This window comes from Octopus bimaculoides, chromosome 1, assembly GCF_001194135.2.
Source record: "Octopus bimaculoides isolate UCB-OBI-ISO-001 chromosome 1, ASM119413v2, whole genome shotgun sequence".
Lineage (NCBI taxonomy): Eukaryota > Metazoa > Mollusca > Cephalopoda > Octopoda > Octopodidae > Octopus > Octopus bimaculoides.
Genome location: NC_068981.1, coordinates 101383158 through 101393508, shown reverse-complemented (window position 1 = coordinate 101393508; position 10351 = coordinate 101383158). Strand labels below are relative to the sequence as shown.

General features: G+C 35.3%; 1 protein-coding gene across 2 annotated transcripts in view; it reads left to right on the top strand.

The window, feature by feature from the left end:
* The first annotated feature begins 449 nt into the window (after positions 1-449).
* LOC106874370 (dehydrogenase/reductase SDR family member 4) overlaps positions 450-10351 on the top strand; it is a 23869-nt gene continuing 13967 nt past the window's right edge. The window contains exons 1-5 of one of the 2 annotated variants that reach the window (XM_014922081.2): positions 450-743; positions 5059-5236; positions 6367-6444; positions 7383-7406; positions 9770-9840. In XM_014922081.2, the coding sequence (XP_014777567.1) occupies positions 655-743; positions 5059-5236; positions 6367-6444; positions 7383-7406; positions 9770-9840 (440 nt within the window). In that variant the 5' untranslated portion in view covers positions 450-654. Of the gene's footprint in view, positions 744-1091; positions 1431-5058; positions 5237-6366; positions 6445-7382; positions 7407-9769; positions 9841-10351 lie in introns of those variants that run through there. The other variant, XM_014922082.2, reaches the window with a different exon arrangement.

Here is a 10351-nt window from a genome sequence, read left to right as displayed (position 1 = left end):
CATGCGTGAAACATCAATCGAAAGTGAAACATTCTGGGATTTTATTTTTTTGAAAGCGGAGAGGTGATGGGTAGGTGAGGGGGTGGGTGGAGAAGTATTGAGTGTTTCTTAAAAAAAAAAAAAATTCCCAGATTTTTAATCTCTATTTTCTATGTGGATTAAAAAAAAATCTGAAGAAAATTAAAAATTAAGAAATTGGTGTAGGGGAAAACTAAAATTTTGAAAATGTGATTTTTGGGCAAAAACGTATTCTCCTATACAGAAAACAGCAATCCCCCAAAATTTTTTGGAAAAAAAAAAAAAAAAGAAAAAAGAAATAGCAGTTAAGTGCGATTCGATTTAGTGGCGAGGCAACGTTGCGTGCAAAGGAATCAAATGTCTCCTTGCTCGACCGGCTAGAAGTAGTAGCCATTTCCCCTTTAAACTAAATATTACCAAATTAGAAAAGGAAGGACACATTAGATAATCGAGTCCTGGATACATCGTTTGCAAGTAAGGTGTGATGGTCATCACTGGGACGTTTTTAGCATAGATTTATTCAACCAGAGCTGACCTAGGGCTAAAAACAATAACAACAAGGTTTATCATCGCTGATACATACACTTGTGTTATGTATTATACATATATGCATACACGCTCGTCTATACCTAGTATATGCGTGCATGGCGGAGTGGTTACGAAGTTCACTTCGTAATTAAGAAGTCCCACCACCCCGGGTTTGAACTTACTGCGTGGAACCTGAGGTAAGTATCTTTTACCATATGTTCGAGTTGATCAAGTCCCTTCTGAGTGAAATTGTTGACAAAACCTTCAGAAAGACAACCTAAAGTTAAAAAAACCAGCCTCGGCACACATTGCATCTCACTGATTCTGTTTGGGAATTACGTTAGGAGTACATATGTCTGTGGAATACTCAGCCACTTAAACTATAATTCAGTAACTAAGTAACTAAGTAGTTACTGAGATCCATTTACTTGACTTTGCACTTATGTAAACACTTGCAAACACATACACGTGTGCGTATGCATGAACACATGTAAACACAGACACACATAAACAAACATGCGATCCTATTACACAAACGTACGCATACGAAAAGATATAAAACGGAAAAATAACAAAGATTGTGTCAACAAAAGAACATTATGTTTGTTTTCCAGGAAAAGTAAACATCCCATCATAGATTAAAGGAGAAGAAATAAACAGTTATAAAGAGGTTAGACTAGAAAAAGATAAGAGAAACATGACAGTTATAGTGAAAAAAAGGGTCGAGTAGAGGATATTAGGTCAGGAAATCCGGGTGTTACGTTTTAATCGCTGTCTATTTTATAAGCGGTGTTAAGTGAAATAATTTTATTTCAAGAAGAAAGAATGTCTGCTGTTGCTCGTCTTGCGGGCAAAGTTGCCATCGTAACTGCTTCCAGTGATGGGTAAGTTTCTGAATTATTTACCTATATAAAACTGTTGAATATCGCTTTTCATGTTACAGTGAACGACCCACCAGCAACTGTATAGTCGCGACAACATTCGCGAGAAAAGCTTCCCTCACCTGTATCGAAAACACACACACATATATATGCATCTATATATATATCTATCTACATATATATACTCTTTTACTTGTTTCAGTCATTTGACTGCGACCATGCTGGAGCACCGCCTTTAGTCGAGAAAATAGACCCCAGGACTTATTCTTTGTAAGCCTGGTACTTATTCTATCGGTCTCTTTTACGGGGACGTAAACACACCACCATCGGTTGTCAAGCGATGTTGGGGGTGGGACTAACACAGACACACATATACATATATACGACGGACTTCTTTCTGTTTCCGTCTACCAAATCCACTTACATGGCTTTAGTCGGCCCGAGGCTATAGTAGAAGACAATTGCTCAAGGTGCCACACAGTTGGACTCAGTCCGGAACCATGTGGCTGCTAAGCAAGCACTCACCACACAGCCACACACACACTCACGCGTGTGTGTGTGTGTGGGTGCGCGTACGTGTATATATATGTATATGTACGCATATATGCAGATTCTATGAACGAAGTTTTACTTTCTCCACGCCTATTGGAGTAATTTCCCTTTATTCAGCGTTTTTTTTTCATAGTGTTTTTGTATGTCTTAATAACTGATGAGATGCCGGAGCAGACTTCAGCCCCAGCATCCGAAACTCTGAGTTTTATTATGACAGCCAATTAATTGTCACACACACACACAAATATATGGCATAACTACAGATTTCTGCACCCCGCCCCGACTTTGGACGATCATAATTTTCAGAAAAATGCATATTTTTCAATGAAAATTTCTACGAATATGTGTTATATCATGTAAATTCCGAATATTCAAAACTTTTGGGAGAAAGTGTTTTAGGAGGGGTGGGATGGGGGAATTTCGGAAAATTCACTGGCGTCCATTTCAATTCGTCTTAATTTTAAAGAAAATGGATATTTGTTAAGGAAATTCTCTACAAATACACCTTGGACTATGTAGATTCCGAGAACATAGGAATTTTGAGGGAAAACAATTGGGGGTTATTTTTGAGGACCGTTCCCCACTCGGGGGTGTTTCTCCGTTTTGGTTCATTTGTGCATCCGTAGATTTCTTTTGACGCAACAAACGAGCAATGAAGGCAACTAAAGCCCTCACCAGAAGACTCGCTATGTTAAAAATAACAGCTATAGTTCTGGTACACAGAAATATGTTATTAAGACGACTTATCTGTTCTATACGATCTTTTTTTTTCACTTTAACTAAAATCCCAGGTAAACGTTTCTAATAGAAAGGCAGAAGACATCAGAAGCAAAAATAAATAATACACACGCACAGTTAAATATAGAAGTATAAAGTATAATTTGTTACATAATCTCTGTAGTAAACATGATATTGAATGGAATAATTCCCTGTTTGAACTTCTTTAATTACATATATATGAGTGTAAGTGGTAGAAATCTACGGATGCACAAACACACAAAATGAAATAAATCTGGATGACTTGTTCCGAAACATCCTCGAGTGAGGAACGATTCCCAAAAATAACCCACAGTTGTTTTTCCCCAAAATTCCTATGTTCTCGGAAACTACATAGTCCAAGGTATATTAGTAGAGAATTTCGTTGATTCACTTGACCGTTTTCACTTTTTTGATAATCTTTCTCTAAAAAAGTGAAACCAGTCAAGTGAATAAACATCTTTAAAATTGCATTTTCAAACCTTCTTTCATATATATATATATATATATATATATATATATATATATATATATATATATATATATATATATATATATATATATATATATATATATACACATACATATATATATTAAATGCATATATACATATAAATATATATAAATACACACACACACATATATATATATATATATATATACACAAACATTTGAGCAAGGTTGTTGCCAGTGCCGCTGGACTGACTCCTGTGTAGGTGGCACATAAAAACACCATTTGAGCGTCGCCGTTTATATAATATATGTTTATATAATATTTATGTAATAATATGTATAATATGAGAAACTCATCAACTACAGCTGTTAACTAATGCACAGAAACAATTATTGTGATTTGTGATTAAAGCCCATTCACTCCATCTTGTTTTATGAAATTTACACACACACACATGCACACATATATATACAAACATATATATGTATGTACAAAAAATGTCAGATTGTCTTGGCTGGAAGTCTTTTAATCATAAATCTATTCAATGAAAGCTGACGTGGAGCTAAACAACATCAATCTTCAGCTTTATATCAGCATACCACCAATATTTGCATAGCATACTCTTATCTTGTTCTCTTTTCCATGATAAGTCCAAAAGTCCTCTATATAACTAGGGCAGTGTTTGTTGATAACTTCTAGTGTTTTAATATTTACAAAACTACTTTTATATTTGTTTTTCTTAAATGACATTTTACCTAATTTATTCGTTTACTGTTTCTTGTAATTAGACTGTGGTCACTAGGGCAACATTGTCAAGGATTTCAGTTGATTCCATTAATCCCTGTAATTTGTCTAGAATTTACTTCATCTTATAATTGAATATATTGAATACTGGCTTAAGTTTCTTCTTGTAGCTGATTACAATAATAAATGAATAAAATTGCCATTATATGCAAATTTAGGAATGGTGAATCTTGAAGCAAATAAAGTTATAAATAATAGTGTGTAAATATTGCATCAAAAATCAAATGAATAGGAAAAGTCAAAGGCTTATAGGAAAGTGGTTATACACCATTAGGTGTACACCCGCTTTCCTATACTAAATTCTGTAGAAACAACAAAACGCTGATTCTGAACCATCAACACAACAATATTTATTCATGGAGGAAATAGGCATGGTTGCTGAGATGTTGGAGAGACAGCTTGACCCGTCCATGCTCATGGCCGGCCGACCGAGAAAGAGAATGAAAAGAGCGGGAACGTTTTAGATGTTGAATTCCACGCATGCGCATGAGACTCTTCCCGTGTTCCTTCCGGAACTAGTCCCTGAGAATGCGTGGATAAGCTTACCGGAAAGGTCGTCTGCTAGTAAGGCGTTACTACAGGCTACTTGTGAGACTCAAACTCACATCCCCTGTAGACATGACAGGCATTCTAACATTGATCCAAAGCAAGCCTTCAGATTTCTTTATTTGTTTTACAAACTCCATTCTTACCAGTGAAAATTGTATGTTGTTGATGTCTTAAGAATTTAAACACTTTCAGAGACATGGAACAATTCTTTTTAGAAATGATGAATCTCATAGCTATAAATAATAGCATTTAGTAGTAGTAGTTTAGTTTGGAAGTAGGAAAGTAATCAAGGGTATTAGGTGTATGGATATCTGTCAGGGAGATATGTGAGGTATGAAACTAGTTGGTGTTGAGGATTGGAAAAGAGTTGGTTTTCTCAGTTGTGAAAGGAGTATAAAGGAGTGGAACGACCTTGAAAAAAGAGAAGTATGTCTATACACTGTTCTGGGAATAACATTAAAAGCACTTGACATCTTGTTGAAAGAAATGATTTATATTTTTATTTTTACTTTACAGAATTGGCTTTGCTATTGCGAAGAGGCTAGCAGAAGATGGTGCTAAAGTAATGGTTAGTAGTCGTAAAGCAGCCAGAGTTGATGAAGCAGTGTCTAGTCTCACTTCAAAAAGTTTGAATGTTGCAGGAACAGTCTGCCATGTTGCAAAACCTGAAGACAGAAAGAAACTTGTTGAAGAAGTTAGTACAATGTTTTAGCTATTTTGAATTTGTTATATTTAATTTAAAAAAAAAACTTTTTGTTGGTAAAACAATAAATTGGTTCATATGCTCATATTCTGGGGTTAAATCCTGATGCAGTTCTCTTTGCCTTTCATTTCCTTAAGGGTGAATAAAATAAATATCAGAATGAAAAGTAATGGGCTCATTTGGTTAATCTTTCAAATTTTATCAGTGTTGTTTATCTCACAGTCAAACCTTGATTGTGCAGAATTATTATCCAATCTTGACCACCCTACCTTTTTTAAACATGATTGTGTAATGTATCCTTTATTTAAGACAATAGGATGTGAGTGGGAGGGAGAGATTTGGTTGCTATTTCTAACAGATAAAACAGCTACATAGAGGCTCCCTTGTTAAAATAGTCTCTTTTTCAAGCCTCTGTTGATAATAGCTCCAGTATCGTTGACTGGGTCTGCTCAGTCACAATCTATCTAGGTCTAAATGACAACAGTAACAACAATAATGAGCAGTGAAGGTACATGGCTTAGTGGTTAGGGGTATACGTTCATGATCGTAAGGCCATGAGTTCAATCACTGGTAGTGCATTGTGTCCTTACTACTCTTCCTCTTACTACCTTTCCTCTGCAAAAATAATGAGGATTTCTGACATAGGCACAAGGTTTTATATTTTAGAGGTGTTATAGTTGATCGTATCAGCTACTCTAGTACATTTGACTGGTACATTATTTCATCACATCCAGAAGGATGAAAGGAAGAGTTAATCTTTGTAAGATTCAGACTTAGAATTGTGGAACATAAGTAAATATCATGCAGCACTTAGGCTAATGCTCTACTAACTCTACCAATACATTGGCTCTTGCAATAATAAAATAAATATTAAATAATGGTTTCTGATTTAGGCACAAGACCAGCAATTTTGATTAGGTATGTCAGAACGATTGGCTCCAGTTCTTGATTTTATCAACTCTGAAAGGATAAGTTGACTTCAGCAGGATTTGAACTGTGAATGCAAAGAGCCAAAACGAATGTTGCAAGACATTTTTCCAGACTTTAACAAGTCTATCAAATCGACTGACATCCACCAAGTATTCTCTTTAATATATAATTTATATTTTCTCTTTCTCTAGACACTTGCAAAGTTTGGTGGTTTAGACATCCTAGTAAATAATGCTGGGATCAATCCTGCTTTTGGACCAGTATTAGATGTAAGTATCTTCCTTTCTTTTTTTTTTCTTTTAGAGAAGCAAATAAATAACATTAGAGTTCAAGAAATTCATCACACACAAAAAAAAAAAAAATAATGGTTGTGAACCTCTGGAGATACTTTTACCGAAACATGGAAACAGCTGAAATAAATGACCAGATGTCTTGTTACATCTTTAACTACAGATCAGGCATTGCCTTCTACTCGTGTATGTTTATCCTTGAGTTATCTCTGATCAAGTTGTTTTATTGGTTCTTCACTAAAGCACAGCACAATTAAAATGGTACTTTGACTATTATTTTAAACAGGAGTTACCTTTCTTTGAGTATTCACTTCCTCACTTAACTGTTCAGCATTTAAACCTAACCATATCCTCCCCAAATTTCTACTTGTTTTATGATCAAACTGGCCAGATCTGGTGTCTCACACCTACCCTACAATATCTTTCTAAAAATAAAAAGTTTAGAATTGTACAACAATGCACTATAGAACAAAAAATGAACTATATACCTGTCGTAATTTGGTTATCTATAGGTTGATGATATTTCGGAATTACAATTCCTTCTTCGGATCTTCTTAGCTGGAGTCTCTGCTGTAAGACTCCAGCTAAGAAGATCTGAAGAAGGAATTGTAATTCCGAAATATCATCAGACTATAGATAACCAAATTACAACAGGTATATAGTCCATTTTTTGTTCTATAGTGCATTGTTGTACCATTCTACTGTGAATTAGAAGTGGAACCTGTTTTCAGCTAGGTAGACAAAGATAAGTAAACTTAAGTTATTTGCTTTTAGGCAGCACACACTAATGATAGCAATAATTTTGATTTTGTAATCATGTGCTCTGTAAGTTATTTTCCTAATTCACTGTATTCCATAATCACTTACAAGTATAAAAATGTTGATATAAAACTAATACTTTTCACCATTTCTTTCAGACTTCTGAAGATGTTTGGGATAAGGTAAGGAGAATTATTTATATATACAAATGAATAGAATATTTACATTCAGGGAAGACCCACAAGCAGATTATCGATCTATTTCCACAATTTAAATATTTTAAGCTGCTTATTTCCTGAAGTAGACCTGGAGTAGTGAGGGCATGTTATTGATGAGGTTGCAAATGACAATGAAAAAGTTTAAACCTGTGTGTCTGTTTATTATTGGCATTAGCCTTCTCAAGATACAGCAAAATGTGTTTCAACACATGAGTTCACATCAAGACACTTGCAAACAAAATATGAAATGAAATACTTCATGAAACATTTTTTGAAAGAATGTCTATGATCTTTCTACTAGTTTTACTAATGAACAATTATTTTATTAAATCTCTTCAAATACTTTGAACATTTGAGACAATATGATGACAAAAAACAGTCTTCCATACTCTATCAACATGCAAAGGACCAGCATGGAGGTAACCTTTGTCAACTTGACATCCACATCTTATCCAAGCACCCAAAGGACCCAACACTTAGACAAATACGGGAGTACGTCCTCATAAATGAAACTTCCCATATACTAAATAGGAAATATACATAGTAGATACCATACCCCAATACCCACAGTTTACATAGGTAGAGTAGAATAGTTAGTGGGCTGATATGTAGATAGATGTATGTATGTGTGTGTGGGTGTATGTATATATATATATGTAGAGAGATGTATGTATGTGTGTGTGGGTGGGTGTATGAATATATATGTATATGCACACGTATGTAAGCATATGGATATGAAAGTAAACAGATTAACATACAGACAGATAGTTACATAGGTGATGTGAACAAACAAGCACACATGCAAATGAAGACTGAAACACATGACCATATATACACACACACACTTTACTTCACACAAGGACACATATGGAGACACATGTCCACACATATGGAGATGCACATCCATCCATACAAACATGGTACATAGTTGCAAAACACACACACACATGCACTCACTCAGACATGCACACACAAGGAGACAGAGGTACACATACCCACATATACAAACACACACACACATAAAAACACACAAACATGGACATGCAAACACATGAATATGCAGAATACATACATACAAATGTACACACATAGATAGATACATATGCACACACATACGTGCATACACACATGCATACATACATACATGCATGTATAGGCACATACACACACTGATCCACACACATGCGCATAAACAAACAAAAAGGAACGCAGTGTGAGTAACGGACAGAGTCAAAACTATTGAAAAGATTGCAAGACACAACGAAAATTTTAGAAAAATAAAAAAGAAATAAGTGGAAATTTTACCGGTGAGTGTGTTAAATTATGAGGCACCAAAAGAGAATACTCTCCCCAGACACAACAGAATATGCTTCAACACACGAACTCACATAAAGAATCTTGTAAGCCAAATCCAAAAACGAAATATAGATGTCAGTTTCACTAGAAATATGGTAACAAAAGGGTCAATGTAGATAATATATTTTACTAGGTTTAAATATATTTTAGAGAAGTGTTGTCAAAAATGTATTATTTTTATCATTTAGTCAGGAGGAACAGTAATGGCCATTGCCTTTTACAGGGTCTCTGAGACTGGTGAGAGGGAGGGAGTTAGGAAGATATCCTTAAGCCAGAGACCTGTCCTGAGTGTTTGCAACAGAGTGGACAACGCAAAGGGTATCTAAGGATCAGATGATGGTGTTAAACCAGGTAATGGAGTAAGTCTACTACCCATGAAGGTCACAGTGGGACTTGAACTCCATATAAAGTGCTAGAACAAATGCTGCAAGGTATCCCATCTAAAAACTCTAATGTTTCTTTTAGTCCATCACTTTGTTTGACAACAAAGGAGTGTTGGTTACAGGATTGATATCCAACCATTGAAAATGTGTCTCAACAAATCCATCTGACCAATGCAAAAATGGAAAATTGGACATTAAAAGTGATGATGTTGGTGGTGGAGGAGAAGAGAGAGAGAGAGAGAGAGAGAGAGAGAGAGAGAGAGAGAGAGAGAGAGAGAGAGAATCTTTATTTATTATGTAATAGAATTAAGATGACTAATACAAATATGAGAGCTGAGCAGTCACACTAGATTTAGAGTTATCCTCCTGAATACGCATTGGATTTGGGGGTGAAATCCTATGAGAGTCTTAAGAGAATATACCGATTTTTATGAAATCAATTATAACATTTTCCTTAAGTTCAATTATTTCATTTTGATTTAAACGGTTTTGTGTTTGTATCATCAGTGTATTTTGTTTTTTGTTATTGATTTGTCTCCAAGTATTCATTTTGGTGTTTGATATTTAAAATGTTCTTATTACCAACAGGTCTTTGAAACTAATGTCAAGGCACCATTCTTGTTCTGCAAAGATGTAGCACCACTGATGGAAAAAAGAGGGTATGTTATTTATTCTTTCACTGGTTTCAGTTTTTGGACTGTATCCATGCCAGGACACCATATTCAGGGAATTTTGGTTGATCAAATACTTACTCCCCACCACTTTGTCCTTAGCCAAAGTAGTTGGAAAGTGATTGAAACAAAAAAAATTAGCTGGAAAAAAAAGTACACAACTTGGAGGGAAGAAATACTGCAAGATATTTTTACATGATGCTGCAATTTATCACACATGCACTTATATATAATATACACACACACACACACACACATATACATATCATCATCATCGTTTAACGTCCGCTTTCCATGCTAGCATGGGTTGGACGATTTGACTGAGGACTGGTGAAACCGGATGGCAACACCAGGCTCCAGTCTAATTTGGCAGAGTTTCTACAGCTGGATGCCCTTCCTAACGCCAACCACTCAGAGAGTGTAGTGGGTGCTTTTACGTGTCACCCGCACGAAAACGGCCACGCTCGAAATGGTGTCTTTTATGTGCCACCCGCACAAG